Genomic DNA, 15,234 nt, shown 5'->3' with positions numbered 1-15,234 from the left:
CCACTTTTTGTGGGTCCAAGGACTGCACGTCGCCAAGTCACGGGCTTGGATTCCATGTCATTCACTGCACTTCGACTTTCCATTTCCATCATATCCCACTTTCACTTTGACCTTCATCTCATAAATCCTGAATATATTCTTTATTTGACTGCCACCTGGGAAGTCGACCCCATCAGCGGTCGGAAATAATCATGATGCAGATGGAATATGAAGTTGGATTACACTACAACTGAGCTGGCATTTAGACTGAAACCCAACGAAAGAATGAATAAATCAAGATCGAGTTTGCACGAGACATGACATTACTCACCTGAACACTTCACACCACCACCTTTGGAATTGAGAATATTGCCTTGCCACAAAAATGGCACAACCACCGAAGCCCGTGCAATTCACACAACCTTCAGAAGCTGTTCGCTCGCAAAAGGCCGCCCGAGAGCAGCTGGCCTGGTCCATCCTGGGAGCCGCCGAAAAGGCATTCAAGCCAGACGCCCCCGAGTCCTCAAGACAACAGGCCATCCGAGACTTCAATGCCATCATCCAAGGGCAAGCAATGCTCGCTCATAATACTATCATACCAATCCGTTTTCTCTGACACTCTCCCAGAACCCCCACCCGCTCTCTCCTCCCTGCTCTCAACACGGTCCTCCGCATCGCCCCGGCCTCGCTGCGTCCCAAGATCAAAGACGAACTCACCCGCGTATCCCTCCGGCCCGATGGCGTCCGCGCCTCCCTCGAGTTCATGTTCGCCGCCCACCCCTCGGCCACCGTCACCACCGCCGAGGCTGCCATGCCCCAAAAACGCGGCGCCAACATCACCCACCAGTCGCTGCAGCTTGCCGCGGGCATGTTTTCCACCGTTCCGGCATCCGTGACCCCGGGGGAATGGTACGCCGCCATCGCCCCGCAGCTCCTCGCGCTGTTGGACGGGGACGGAGGTCCCGAGCTGGTCAAGGTCGCCTCGTACATCATCGGCTTTGGCATCTTGGGGAAGAAGGCGTCGGGAGTTCCTGGTATGCTCCCTCCGGTTTGTTGGCGTCGAAAAGTTCAAGGATGGGTGGCTGACAGCTTCAAGGAACGGACGGGTGGAAGTATTTTGTGGAGCCCATATTGAGCCGCATCAAGCCTCCTCCTGGCTTCTCCAAGCCAGACACTGGATCCGACAACGTCGTCGATCTCACTCGGCCCAAGGTGCTCGTCGAGCCCGGCGAGCTGTCGACGGCCCTCTGCCGCTTGCACTCGCTGCTTGTGTCACACCCCAATCCAGGTGTGTCCAAGCGTCTGATCTACGGGTTGATCCTCCAGCTTTGGGCCCTGGCATCCTGGCCGCATGAAACACCGGCCATATCAGACGCGGTCACGAAATCTCGGGAGCTGTTGAACATCTACATGAAGTTGTTGCCCTCTCCCGACCTAGTCCTGCTGCTGGTTCGGTGGCTGGGCTATGTTGGCGGCTACGACGAGAAGAATCCAGAGTGGGTATATTCCACGGCAGAGGATGGTCGATTCCAGATCGTGGATCTACGTCACTGCGTAGGCGGCGCGAACACGTCTGTTGGCCAGATCGGTCTAGAAGATCTGGATGGCAAGGTTCGAAAACTCCTGGACCTCGTCGGCGCAACTCACTCGGATGCCGATATCGCTGCCGTCCTCACTGAGCTCCTCAAACGATGGCTCAAGTCTTCGGCGGGACGCAAGAGAGGCGCCCTCATAATTGGAGAGGGCGATGCGCAGCAGGAGGAACCCATGGTTCAGATGATGGAGTTGAAAACCCTCCAATCCATCATGGAGCGGTTCCCCGAGAAGCTCACCACGCAGCCGAAACACATCCTCTCGCTCGCCGGCGAAATCTTATCCAGCGCAGCAGACAGCGATGATTTCGACGAGGAGGTCGCTGGAGTCGCCCTCAGCCTGCTCAACATGATCATCACCACCCCGGGGTTCCAAAAGTCCCGCGTCGACCCGAACGTCCTCTCGCAGATCGAGTCCTCCCTCGACAAGCTCTCACGAGGAACCACCACCGTATCCCAAACCGCCTCCAACCTGCACATGCTCCTCCTCTACCGCGACGAGGTCGACAACACCCCGCCCACTTCCGCCCCGACCGACCGACAAATCGAAGACCGCAAAACCTACTCCCTCGCCATCTCCTACATCATGGACGCCGACTCCCCGCCGCCCGTCCGCTCCGAAGGCCTCAGCCTGATCGGCAGCCTCATCAAAGCCCGCTCCCCGGTCCTCGACATCCCCGGCATTCTCGTCCTCCTCTCCAAACTCGCCTCCGACCCGGACGAGTTCATCTACCTCCGCGTCATCCAGCTCTACGCCCTGCTCGCGGACCGGCACCCGCGCTCCGTCGCGCGCGAGCTGACGGAGCAGTTCGTTGACGCCACCGAGCGGCACGGCGTCGACGCGCGCCTGCGCTTCGCCGAGGCCCTGGCGCAGGTGATTGAGCGCATGGGCGAGACGTTTGCGGAGGCGGTCGCCCGCGGGGCGGGGCACGCGCTGCTGTCCGTCGCAGGCAGACGGGGGAAGAGGCCACGTACGGAAAAGCGCAGGGAGCGCGAGGCCCGCGCCAGGGAGAAAGCTGACCGCGAGGCGGCGGAGCAGTGGGGCGGCGAGGTGCCCGACTTTAGCGACCCGGAGACGCCGGAAGAGAAAGCGGCGCGCGAGGTCATGGAGCGCATCGTCGGCGGGTGGGAGGCGCAGCGCGGGGCGGAGGACGTGCGGGTGCGCGCGTCGGCGCTGGCGGTGCTGGGGTCGGCGGTGGAGGTGAATGCCGCGGGGTTGGGCAGGGAGTTGGTGCGCGACGCGGTGGATTTGTGCGTGGCCCTGCTGGCGGCGGAGAGGGAGGTTGAGAAGGGGATTTTGAGGAGGGCTGCGGTCAGGTTTGTCCTGAGCTTTGTCAGGGCGCTGGAGAAGGCGAGGGAGGGGGGCCGGGAGCTCGGGTTTGGGTTTGGCGTCGAGGCGCAGGACGCGGTGCTCACCGCGCTGAGGTACGTGGCGGAGACGGATGAGGACGGGTTGGCTAGGCAGCATGCGAGGGATGTCGTGGAGAGTTTGGAGAATTGGAGGGTGATACGGCTGTTGCCGACGGAGAGGGAGATGGCGGCGAGGCAGGAGATGTTGGAGGTGGGGTTGACGAAGTTGGCTGGGCTTGAGGTTGATCCGGAGAGATCGGCGGCTGTGAGGGAGGTGGAGAGGACGAGGCCGAAGATTGAAGAGGTGGAATAGGGGAATGCTTGCCATGGGCAGTGGTCAAACGTCCATTTGCTAGAACAAGATCACCGTTCCTAGTTTATCGAGCACTACCTCCCTACTTCTGTTCCGCGGTATCAACAAGCATAGGGGTGGAACTTGACATGTAGCCAGCAGCATCATGACTACCAAATATAGACCTGATCTATAATATTCATGAATGCCTTGGACTCATGAGTCATTCTTCTGTGTCCTTCGATTCCCAATACATACCTCGACTGAGGACGGACTGGTGGCCTGCTTGTCGGCTTACACCAAGCAGTTGACCGGAGGGTTAGGGTTGTGTGGGTGTGACGTCTATCCAGGTTCTTGTTTCTTGGCACGACGGAATCCTCCAGGGTCCTGCGCTGCACTGCGTTCATCTTTCATCAACTGCCAACAACCTAACTCGACCCAGAAACCCACCAACACAACCAACCCATCGACCGACCATTTCTTCCCACTCCGTCTCAGCACACCCCTTACCTTCCCCGCGATCCACATCAATTCCACTGCATGACCGACCATGGACCGCAACCAACAGCAACAAGGTGGGCTCGGTCCCCGCCATGACGCGGCCTCGAGGATCCAGAAACCCGAGTCGGCCGCCGACCGTCTGGCCGCCCTCAAAGCCCGTGTCGCCGCCGCCGTCAGCGGAGCCAAGGCCAAAGGTGGCCTCAACACCCCGCTTCACCCGGCCCTCGCCGACCTCACCACCCCCGCGAAGCCCGCCGACTCTCTGCGTGCCAGCCTCGCCCAGCGATCTGCCCCGGATGCCTTGAAAGGAGGACTCGGAGGAGCAGCCAAAGGCCTCCGCGGCCCGGGCTCTTCCTCCTCATCAACCCAAGATGGACCGCGCGTGAACCCGTATCTCGACACGAGCAACAGCAGCGCCGGCGGTGCTGGCTCCGGCGGCGCGCCGGCCCCGAAGCCGAGAGAGCCGCGGCGTCTCGTCTTCAACCAAAAGGGCAAATACATCCAGCAGGCCAACGCTCTGCGGCGGCAGGCGGCGCTGGAGGAGATGAAGAGGCGCATCGCCGAGCAGGCGCGCAAGGCCGGGCTGGAAGAGGACCGCGCCGTCGAGAAGTCGTACCTGGTGGAAGCGCCGCCGGACCTCGAGTGGTGGGACGAAGCCCTCGTCGACGGAAAAGACTACAGCAACATCCCGCACTCGCTCAAGCTCACCACCCCGGACAGCATCGTCACGCTGTACATCCAGCACCCGGTCGCCATCGAGCCGCCGCAAGAAAAGCTCGCGCCCGAACCCAAGCCCATGTACCTGACTCCCAAAGAACAGCGAAAACTCCGCCGGCAGCGGCGCATGATGGAGCTCAAGGAAAAACAAGCCAAGATCCGCCTCGGCCTCGAGCCCGCTCCTCCCCCCAAAGTCAAAAAGTCCAACCTCATGCGCGTCCTCGGCGAAGAAGCCGTCAAGGACCCGACCGCCGTTGAGGCGCGCGTCAACCGCGAGATCCAGGAGCGCTTCGAAAAGCACATGCGCGCCAACGAGGAGCGCAAGCTCACCAAGGAACAACGCGCTGAGAAACTCGCCCAGCAGCAGGCCAAGGACGCGGCCAAGGGCATCCACGTCTGCGTCTTCAAGATCGGCAGCCTCGCCAACGGCCAGCACCGCTACAAGGTCGGCATCAACGCCACCCAAAACGGCCTCGGCGGGGTCTGCATCATGCACCCCCGCTTCTGCCTCGTCATTGTCGAGGGCGGCGAGCACAGCATTAATAATTACAAAAAGCTCATGCTGCGGCGCATCGATTGGACCGAGGCGATGCCATCGCGGGAAAAGGATGGCCCGCCGCCGGCGGCTGGTAGCAGCGCAGCGGCCTTGACGAACCATGAGTGGCTGCGCCCGGAGGACGAGAAGGGCCAGCTCAAGGATATGTCGGGCAACAAGTGCGTGCTGATCTTCGAGGGCGAGACCAAGGCGCCCGTGTTCAAGAAGTGGGGGTCCAAGGTGTGCGAGACAGACGCCGAGGCGAGGGAGTTTTTGGCCCAGAGGAAGATGGATAATTTCTGGACGCTGGCCAAGAGTGCGCCGTTGTGAGCGAGAGGGGAGAAGGGGCGGGCGGAGGGTTGGCTGGTGGGGATGAGGAGGGAGGGAATAAGACGGGGATTGTAGCTATTCACCACCGACCTAGGGAGTTTCGCTGTGTGGGTTTTCTTTGCTGTTGTACGGATAGTAGATTATAAAGGAGCATGGCACTCGGAGGGGAGAGAGGCTGGTTGGAAGGTTTCGGAAGAAAAACAAACCTCATGAGATGCCATCTGTTTATAACTTGGCCACAGAGATACCTATACCATGCTGGGTACGCCAGCTCGGGTTACTGCACATGTCAGAATAGAAAACAAACTCCTGGCTGACAACTTTGATTATCAAAACCTGCCTCTATCAACTCGCCCTACATCCAACAATGTCCCCATCACCATCATCACCATCCTCTCCTCCTTTTCTGACCGGCACCATCAACCCGATACACACGCCGTGTATGCCTGCCTGCCTGCCTGCCTACCTGTCTACCTCATCTCGGATCCAGCGCCATCATCTCCGCCTCCTCCTCCTCATCCATCTCGTAATCACTCTCCTTCCCATCCGCCAACGCCTTCCTGGCATCCACCCCGCTGCCGTTCTCCGCCCGTTCCTGCTCCGCCTGCAGCTCCCGGATCCTCTCCTCATCCATCTTCTCCTGATGTTTGCGCAGGTCATCAATGCTCCAGGTACTGATCCCCTCCTGATCCTTCGCCCTAAATGGCTGGGCCATGGTCCTCAGGAACCGCCTTGCCGCGCTGACGGCCATGTCGGTGCTGAGGTTGACGTCCGCATCCAAAATCGCCTGCGCGATCCACTTGGGCAGCTGGGCGCGTTTCTTTTGGAACCGCCGGTCGGCGAGCACCATGAGCCCGTAGTCGTCCTTCCCGCGCAGGACGCGGCCCAGGCACTGCGCGGCGTGCCGCATCGCGTCGAACGAGAGGAAGTCGTTCTCGCGGATGCGGTACGTTTCGCGCAGGAACTCGAGGCGGGCTTTGAGGATGCGCGACTCGGTGTATTGGAAAGGCACGCCGATGCAGATGACGGCGCGGCCGTACTGGTGGTCAAAGTCGATACCTTCGGACACTTTCCCGCGCGCGACGCAGAGGAGCACCGCGCCGCGGCCGTTGCAGCAGGCTGTGCGGTACGTTTCGAGCGCGAGCGAGGTTTCTTGGGCGTCTGGGGTTTCGACGAGGATGAGCTTGTACTTCCAGACCTCGTCGAGGATGCCCATGCCCTGCCACATGCTGATGATGGATTCCATGTAGAGGTATGAGGGGAAAAACACGACGAGGCCGTCGGGCGTGATCTTGGCGAACTCGGTCAGGAGGTTGCCGTAGTTGCGCACGACGCCGGGTTCGTTGCGGACCTGGAAGCTCGTGGAGATGGGAGACTGATCGCTGCCGCGGGTGACGATCAGAGGCAAGAAGGAGCGGCGGGCCAGTGTCATGCTGTACGACTCCTGCACGACCGTGGGGAAGTCGAGCATCTTGGGGTACATATCGAGCGGGGACAGGGTGCCCGAGGTGATGATGACCGAGTCGAAGCGCTCAAAGACGGGCCTGATGGCGATGGCGGCATCGAGGCACGTGAAGTGCAGCACGGGGTTGGGCACCTCGGCCGTGTCGGACTCGTACGGCTCCAGGATCAGGAGGAAGCCTTTCTCGTACGTGGCCACCAGGGTTGCGAAGGTGGCTACCTCCTGCAGAGGCTGGAAGTCCTCGATGTTGGTGAGCTCCAGCGTGCGCACCAGCGACGTCAGGCGCTCGGCGCAGAACCGCAGCGGCTTCTTCTCGATGAAGGTGTACTCCTTGAGATGGGCGAGGAACGACGGGGGCGTTTCCGAGATGACCTGTCGAACTTTCATACGAGTCTGCGGATGGTCGTCAATATATGGTTTGTCGGCACGGAAAGCGAATATGGGCTCTCGGGAAACTGACCTTCAGGTACTCGATAAATCTCCTCAGAAACGCCACAAAGTGTTCTGCCCTCCGGATATTGCCCGGAACAGCCTCCTTGAGAAGATCAGCAGGAAGGACTGTGCGTGTGACAACGTTAGTGTGTTATTCTTGCCAATACAATGGTAGGGAACTTGGCAACACATACTCGGATTAGCCATGAATGAATCCTCCTGCTGGCCATCATCGGCACCTCGCAATCCTTGGACAAGCTTCTGGTACTCGTCCTGGAGCTTCTGCTGGTCCGACTCCCTCATCTCGTTGATCTTGTTATCAAGGAAACGGGCACCGCGGCTCGCTCGCTGGAGCGAATCCTCCGTGATGTCGGTGCTGAGGGACTCGATGCACACATTGTCGATGTTGTGCGCCTCGTCAAACACAATAATGGCGTCTTTCGGGAGATCCTTGGAGACGCGTTCCGCGATCTTGGGATCGAGGAGATAGTGGTACGAGTAGATGATGACGTTGCAATATTGCATCTGCGGCGCGTGTCAACATGGCGGAGTTGTAGTAAGAATAGCAAAAGATATCTGTCGATTCCTACCATCCTCCTGGCGGTAAAGTACGGGCACTGCTTGTGCTGCTCGCCGTAGCGCAAGAGGCCGTCCAACGTCCAGACGCCGTTGGGTATGAGATTGTGCGGTTCGAGGAGATCGAGGTTCTGGGCTCCGGGTCAGCACGAGACTTCAGAACCAAGCAAGGGGCAATCGGGATGCGATGCACACGTACGTCGTGGTAGACGCAAACCTCAACGTCCTCCCCCTTTTCCTTCTTCTCCCTGACGAACCCGGCCGTCAAGCTGCGGCAACGCGCGTCGACGACATTGCCGCTCCTCTCCCGCCTGACCGACGGATGAAGACACAGGTTCTTGCGACTCGTGAGGCCGAGCGCTCGGAATTCCTCCTCTCTCCCGAGACGTTCGGCGCGGAACTTCATCAAGGCCTTAAGCTCGACCAAGGCCTTTTCGATCTCGGACATTGTCCCTGCGTCGGCTGTCAGCTTTGGGTCAGATAGACGGTGCTGAGGGCGGCATACGAGAGCAATAGACGAGCTTGCGGTGTGAAGGATAGTACTGCTGGTAGGCGATGATGAGTGACAGTAGGGTGACTGTTTTGCCTGTGCCCGAAGGCATTTCCAACACAGCATTACCGCCCGCATCGAGGGTCCCTGCGCCCAGGTTAGCGGAGCAGCCCAAGGCATGTCCGGCGATGATGATGGATACTGACTCTTCAGGTCTACCATGTAGCTGGACAGCAGCATCCTGGAGTCAGCATGGTCGGTAGAGACAGATCCGGGCTCACACGTACGCATATTGCTCTGGGGGCACAGGTGTTAGTCTCGTCACCTTGACAGTAGGTCACGTACAATGGATCTGATACTTGCCTGGGTAGATGCGGGGGTATGGGAAGAGGACGGGGAGGTCGCTATTCCATGGTTGGTGATGTCAGCAATGTCCGATAGTGTCCCGATTCCAAGGGGTGATCTGGGCGATGCATACTCGATGTTGAACTCCATTTTGGCGGTGGCTTGGTCTCTTGCTTTCTCTACGAGTGCCAATGGGTCGATGGATCTTGCTCAACGCTGAGGGTGTGTTTGATCCGCGACTGCGACTGCAACCGCAATCGCGACCACTTTACGGAACGAGGACCGAGTTTCTCAAGCCTCCAAGTTCCAAGCTTCTTTTTGCATTCGAACCCGATGCACCCGCTGCTGGTTGTGTTGCTTCTTTTTGCCCGCCAAGTTGCGGGCCTATCTATGGTTGAGGATGGAAATGAAAGTGGGCATCAAGCGTTATGTTCCAGACAGCATAAGGCACTCTTTTTGGGACTCTTTCTCTGCATCAAGAAACAAAATTGTATCGATTTGTTGGATGAATCGGAGCACGACAAAAGCCCGTCGCTCCTTCGGTCGGACCAAACGCGGATTCGCGTGGTCACGTGTTATTGGTTCCCGCCATCTCCAACCCTTGATGCCTAAGGCAGAAACATGAACGATCCTCGCACCTAACCCTGATTTTCCAAACCACCCACTCCATCCAAACCAGCACTCGGTTTCGATCGAAGCCACAGCTCACTGTTGAACGATACTTAGCATGAACCAGAGAGACGGAAAGCTGACAAATTAGTGTTCATCTTATGTTGACTTCCTCGGGTCCCCGTTCCTGGCGAGGCCCCTCGGAGACTTTCCTCGGCGCATACCTCGGGCTGATGAGATCTAAATCTGCCAGCTCCTGTGTACCCTACACAGGAGGTAGAAACCATGACTTCTCCATAGGCATGCCAGGTTATCTTTGTTCAACAAAAACACAAGAGCCGAGAGTCCTTGATGTCGACGGCAATTCCGAATCTTTCTCTCCAACGGTCCTCTGTAAACCAACCCATCATCTTCCATTGTCTCGTGTCATTACCTGGCGGGGGCCGGCCTTCGGGCTCGGTATGTTTGACATGCCGCTAAACGTAACCGCGTAGGTCGATGTGTGGCAATCGTTTGTCCCGCTCCCCCGCGCGATGGTAACCTACCTGGACCTTCTAGACGTTCCATGCATCTGTCTGTTGTACAGGAGCACCTAGTTATTGTCAAGGCATGCGGTCCAGCTCCCTTGATGCCGGTGCTGGGCCGGGCCCGCTGGCCTGCCGCGCCCTGCGGACGTTGCAGTGTACCAAGGACGACAGGACTGTTATGGAGGTGGAGGGTGCATTTATTGCGCAGGTGAGGGATGAGAGCGTAGGATATTGGAAAGCCTGTGAAGCTACGCTGGTGATGGGATTGATGGGACGCCGCTTGGGTTTGGTGCACATCGGCAGTTCTCGTCGGATGTGGAGGACAACTTGCTCTTGTTCCTTTCTTTGCTCGGTGGTGTTGATGATAATTCTCTGAACCACGGGAAGGGCGCCATGTGGATGTAGGCTCGTGGCTTGACCTAGCAGCTTGTCCTCTAGACTGGTCATGCGGCATGCTATGGGACTAGGAGTTCCTCCATGGCATCGCCATCGCCGTAGCTGCACGAGCTGTGATGAAACCCCATTACAATCTCACCGGACACAAGGCCTTCGACACTGGCCAACAGACAGATCACAGATCCGAATGGATACCTATCCATTCCTTCTCGGGTTCATGTCTCGTCTGTTTCGGGAAGTTTTCATTGAAAGGAGTATCTACTGTGTAAGCAGCCCCATCCGACAGCGGGAATCTCCGTGTCCTTCAACTGCCAACAGCCCCAACAACGAATCTCCCGATGAACAATGAGATCGGATAGACGTTTCAAGATATGCCGAGCGTTCAGTCTCCTGTCAGCGCCGCAAGAAAACAGATCTCAATCTCCCGCAAACCCTCCAAACGCCGCTGACATGCAGTCGGTCACCTGTACTCCGTAGGCACTGGCCTTGCCACTTGCTACCTCCCACTTCAAAACCATCCCACATCACTTCGAACAGTGGACGTCTTATACAGTGCGCCGGAATCTCCCCGTTGCAAAAGGACCTTGACTGTGCAGACATCGCAACTGGCCGGCTGGCTGGCTTCCATCGATCCTACTCGGCAGGCAAGCATGTCAGCGGCGCAGTGACAGGACCGTAACACGCATGGAAGCCTTCTAGAAACAAAATTCCGCTTCCCCGTCTCTTGATGGAACAACACTCTCACGCCGCACCCGTTCACGCCGCACGCAGCGGGGACGACGATGGCGAGGGGGAAGAAACGCAGGGGCGTGGCTGGGCGTGAGACATACGGGACCAAAGAGAAAGGTACGCATGCGCAGTACTAGATAGAGCGAGACAGTACAACAAAACAAAATGCGTGGGGTCGTAATGTTTCGTCTTCTGTTGGTAGTGGTGGTAGTATCCTCCACGGAAACGCCGTGTTTTGTGTATGTCAACGTGTGATCTCCATGCTTCAAACACCGTCCCTCCTCGAGACGCGGTTCGCTCGCTTGTTTGGTTGCCCGCCGCTGTGCTGTCACGGTTGCCGTGGAGGAGGAGGAGGAGTCCAGATCCCCGGGCCACCACCACAGCGATCGATCCGATCACTTTGCCGTCTGTACACCAAACCTGGAGTAGGTAGGTAGGTTGCGATAGGGGGGGGGGGGAGGGGGGGGGGGGTTGGTAGTCGGCCCTATTGGTGTTCACCTGATCACATACTTCATAAACACTGCATTGCTTCTACGTTGGTGAGGTCTCCCATCGCATGCGAGTGAGGTGCAGGTGGGTGGAGGGTGACGGCCTCCAAAGTGCTATGGAAGGTGTTGATGATGATGATGATGATGATGATGATGATGATGATGATGATGATGCCTTGGCTAGGTGTGAACGCGTCTGCGACGGAGATGCCGGACATTGCAACCTCCCGTCAGCGACAAGGCCGATCTACGTAGGTATGGAGGACCTGTTCGTAGTGATGCGGCTCACGTTATCACTTGAAGGGCCTATGACCAGGAGTTGATCTAGCACGGAGAAAAATCCCACAGAACGCTCGTCTGTACCAAGCTGCAGAGGTAGATAGCAATTCCCCCGGCCTCAGCTGCATTCGGTCAGGTACCCTGACCGAACTTGATACCGTTGCTGGAGAGCGTGAGTGAGGCCGACTCGGAACCATTCAAGCCCGGCAGTTCCAGCCTCCAATACAATTCTGCCATCGTTTGTGGCTGAGAATGTCAGAGGCAGCTGTTTGGGGGCCGTCACACTTGACGTCTTTGCAGTTGGCTTTTTCAGCTCAGCTGGTGCCAGGTCAAGTTGCTCCGATCGCCGATCCGGGGCTGCCGGCCGCTTGCTCGGGCGAGGAGTGTCCGATGAGGATAGGTGCACCCGAGCCGGCCGGCCTCTCCAGAGGGCCGTGGTGTCTCCTCCATCCGGGCTGTCCTGCCCTTGGGTTGTCAATTGACAGGGAACTGCGCTTGCGGGCGGCTATTCCAGCCACAACCCTCACACTGCCTCGTTTGCCAGGGTTCATGCAGATTACACGCAGGCACCGACTTAACCACAGGAAACATGCAAGCCGGGGACCAGGGAGAACAGTTCTCCCGGCACGTCCCGTACGTTGCGCACCGCAAGGCGGTTGGATGGAGGTGGGCAAATTTCCATCAGTGTGGATTCCAGCCTTCATTGGTGGAACAATGCCACTAGACAGTTGAGCGAAGCGTTGCGTTTACAACGGGCGACAGTAACACTCTGTCACGGGAACCACCTCAACCAGGCCCAACACTGGCGAAACAACACCTCAATGGGCGCGCTAACAAAAAGATGTTTCGTCATCCTCTCTCGGTACCTGATATATGTACGTCATGTATGCACCTACGTATTACGCCGTCCTCAGTAGCAGGTGCCGAGTCCCAGTGCCGGGTCTTTGCAACCAAAGCCTCGTCTTTTGGGGCCATGGCGTTTCTGCTCGGCGAAATTTCTCATACTAGTTCAAGTAGGTATGTAGTTATCGCACCACCTCATCTCTATCTTTGTCCAAGTGGTTGTTGTTGTCATTCCCTTACTCGGCACCAGCCGCAGGCAACGAAATTTCCTGAGGCTTGGACGCGGGCAGGTCCCGGTCTGTTGGCGGCGGTGGGCTGTGCACAGAAATCTGAAACAGAGCCGATGACGGGATGGATGCGGGGGAGTTCCCGCTTTGTGGCTTGCTGGCTTCCTCCCGTCTGCCGTGCCGGGGTTGTCCAGTGCTTTCACTCCTTTTCAGCCCTAGACAACGGTACAATGGCATTGTTGGTCCCCACTACGGATTTGGTTCCGTCTCTTGTTAGGTCATTATTTGTTGCTGATGATGTCGTTGGATCTGAGAATTCTTGGAAAGGAAAGTGGGAGAGAGGAAAACAAGATGCAGTCTGGTACGGCCAAAAATAGTCCTTCGTGGTCACAGTGGCTGGCAGCTTTGAGTTCAACTTGATCAGCTGTATGGACCAGAGCTGCGTTTGGTGGTTGTGATGATGCAGGCAAGCTGCGCAGGTGGACAGGTGTTGGCAGTTGAGCTCGTTTCAGAACAGCTCAGCTCGCAGGTATGGACTCACATAAGGTACCTCATCGTATGGATGGAGAAATGTCTTGGAACAGAGAGATACGAGAAACAGAATTAGAATGAGACTTGGATGGCCGGTGATGTCCGCACTATCGCCAGCTCTCGCCGCGTATCCATGGGATGTGTCGTTCTGTCATCAACTGCTGGAGGGATGGTTGGGCTGCTGACTGAGCAACCCAGACACCATCATCATAACGTTGACAGCTCACCATCATTCAAGATCAATAGTCAGGGGGAAAGAAAGTTGGCATTTTTGGTCTTGTCTACCAGCCATGCTGATCACTCATCACCAACATGACCACCAACCCGCGCACCGCTACAGCACTTAGACAACCGGGCACTTCCAGCATATCACATACCATGGTGGTGTAACTGCGCACGTGTACCGTACTAGCAATAGTCCTACCTACCTAGCCTTGCACTTCACTTTTGAGAAGGCTCAAACATCCCAAAGCGGGGAGGGGTGTGCACGAACGACCTGATGGCCACCACAGGCGGTCGCCAGAAACGGGCCAACAAGCATTGGACCGTGCTTCGCGGGCCGCATGAGAAGCGGCCTGCTGCCCGCTGGCCTGTGGCCTGGGCCGGTGATCATCATCACCAACCTGTCGGACCCCACTGTCCACTGTGGCAGACCCCGCGACCGAGCTGCTGCCCCGGGTGCCAAGGCCCAAGCGAGCCAACGCCGCCTCCAGGCAACGGCTTTTCGAACGGTTGATGATCAGATGCTGCGATGCCGGCACTCGTTAGGTTGTCTTGTGGTGAAAACTCTTGGGTCGAGTTTCAGGCCAGGTGGGTTCACGTGTTGTGATGGCGAGGCTGGCCAGCAGCAGGTCAGCTACCTATGTTCTCATGTGGTGACAGATGCACAACAGAGCACATTGTTTTCTGGTCCAAAGAGCACCTCGCAACACGAAATGCCAAATTTGGGACGACATCAACCAGCAACACGACCAGTTGTCAAGACGAAGCAAGACGCTCGCTTGGGAAAGAATAGAAACCATTCCCCCTCCTCCCCCCCAGTCAGGTTGGGAGACACTATGATACTCTAACACTGACATGGACTGACGTAATGATTCTCGATGCACCATCTTTTTTTCGATAGACGCCCGGCTCTCGTCCCGAGAAGAATCGAAGGCTACCAGATTCATGAAACGAGCTAGACTCAGTCACCATCTTCAGCCACAGTAACTCTCGCAGCAGCGGTAGCAGCGGCCGAAACCGAAATAGCAGACAGAATCAAACACGAGCTTGGGCTGGATGATGTACATACGTCATGGTGGTCCCATATCCCGCGTGCATCTCACACAAGTTCTGAGTTGGCAGCCACACAGCCCAGCCCCGCTTCCGGTTCTCTCACGGACAAATCTCCAGCTTCCAACACCTTTCGTGGTGGGAAGGGGAGGGGAAACCTGGGCAAAATTCTTTGGAACAGCTAGCCGCCCGCCAATCATCGTCGCCATCTAAATTTGGGCAAAATTCCCTCTTGTCGAGGTTAACTCGCATTTTTCCCCTCGTCTCGTCAGCAAAATTGCTGTGGGTGCTGCAACCTCAACACACCATCACACTTCTCTGTGCTTGCATCTGTGTTCGCTGCGTCCACTCCCCTCCCCCGTTTCGGGAATAGCCTTTATCTGCAGTGTCACCCAAGTAATCCCTGCCTTAGCGCGAAATAGACGCGATATCGACGCTTATCACCCCGAAAAGTGATAGCGCGATGAGACCCTACCCCGGTCGCTTGGTCGGCTGTTTCATCTTGAACATCTTTAACGCTTGTCTGACCCACTCTTTGAGAAACACAAGCGACGAGGGGGGACCTGGGAAAGGTTGCGTCTGGAGATCTGACACCCCCTCTCCCCGGAACCCTGGACCCTTTCGTCGACGGATGCTCGGCGTGGCTGTGCTGCTGCTGTTGTTGCTGTGTGCTGCTGCCAGTGCTTGTGCGTTTGTTTTCCGCTGCTTTTTGTGGGATGATCGACGTGACAT

At 57.5% G+C, this 15,234-nt stretch overlaps 5 protein-coding genes across 5 annotated transcripts; 3 read left to right on the top strand and 2 right to left on the bottom strand.

Moving 5' to 3' along the window:
- Window positions 1-364: 364 nt before the first annotated feature.
- Window positions 365-3,234, top strand: VTJ04DRAFT_9183 (uncharacterized protein; the record flags this gene model as incomplete). The annotated part of the gene is made up of 3 exons (XM_069367702.1): window positions 365-546; window positions 607-1,013; window positions 1,076-3,234. 3 exons carry the CDS (start codon window positions 365-367, stop codon window positions 3,232-3,234), a joined length of 2,748 nt encoding a protein of 915 aa, XP_069216004.1.
- Window positions 3,235-3,763: 529 nt separating this feature from the next.
- On the top strand, window positions 3,764-5,296 carry VTJ04DRAFT_9182 (uncharacterized protein; the record flags this gene model as incomplete). The annotated part of the gene is made up of 1 exon (XM_069367701.1): window positions 3,764-5,296. The coding sequence occupies one exon, from the start codon at window positions 3,764-3,766 to the stop codon at window positions 5,294-5,296; it is 1,533 nt and encodes a 510-aa protein (XP_069216003.1).
- Window positions 5,297-5,771: 475 nt separating this feature from the next.
- VTJ04DRAFT_9181 (uncharacterized protein) lies at window positions 5,772-8,751 on the bottom strand (the record flags this gene model as incomplete). The annotated part of the gene is made up of 10 exons (XM_069367700.1): window positions 5,772-7,151; window positions 7,219-7,316; window positions 7,385-7,715; window positions 7,781-7,897; window positions 7,966-8,219; window positions 8,272-8,403; window positions 8,476-8,497; window positions 8,544-8,553; window positions 8,616-8,660; window positions 8,735-8,751. The coding sequence occupies 10 exons, from the start codon at window positions 8,749-8,751 to the stop codon at window positions 5,772-5,774; spliced, it is 2,406 nt and encodes an 801-aa protein (XP_069216002.1).
- A 1,068-nt stretch (window positions 8,752-9,819) lies between these two features.
- Window positions 9,820-10,142, top strand: VTJ04DRAFT_9180 (uncharacterized protein; the record flags this gene model as incomplete). Its single annotated transcript, XM_069367699.1, has 2 exons — window positions 9,820-9,945; window positions 10,041-10,142. The coding sequence occupies 2 exons, from the start codon at window positions 9,820-9,822 to the stop codon at window positions 10,140-10,142; spliced, it is 228 nt and encodes a 75-aa protein (XP_069216001.1).
- A 1,251-nt stretch (window positions 10,143-11,393) lies between these two features.
- Window positions 11,394-12,604, bottom strand: VTJ04DRAFT_9179 (uncharacterized protein; the record flags this gene model as incomplete). The annotated part of the gene is made up of 2 exons (XM_069367697.1): window positions 11,394-11,530; window positions 12,526-12,604. 2 exons carry the CDS (start codon window positions 12,602-12,604, stop codon window positions 11,394-11,396), a joined length of 216 nt encoding a protein of 71 aa, XP_069216000.1.
- Window positions 12,605-15,234: the final 2,630 nt, after the last annotated feature.

The sequence above is a fragment of the Mycothermus thermophilus genome, assembly GCF_041956435.1.
Source record: "Mycothermus thermophilus strain CBS 625.91 unplaced genomic scaffold VTJ04scaffold_6, whole genome shotgun sequence".
Classification (NCBI taxonomy): Eukaryota; Fungi; Ascomycota; class Sordariomycetes; order Sordariales; family Chaetomiaceae; genus Mycothermus; species Mycothermus thermophilus.
The sequence above is the reverse complement of the archived record's forward strand: the minus strand, read 5'-3'. Positions and strand labels throughout refer to the sequence as shown.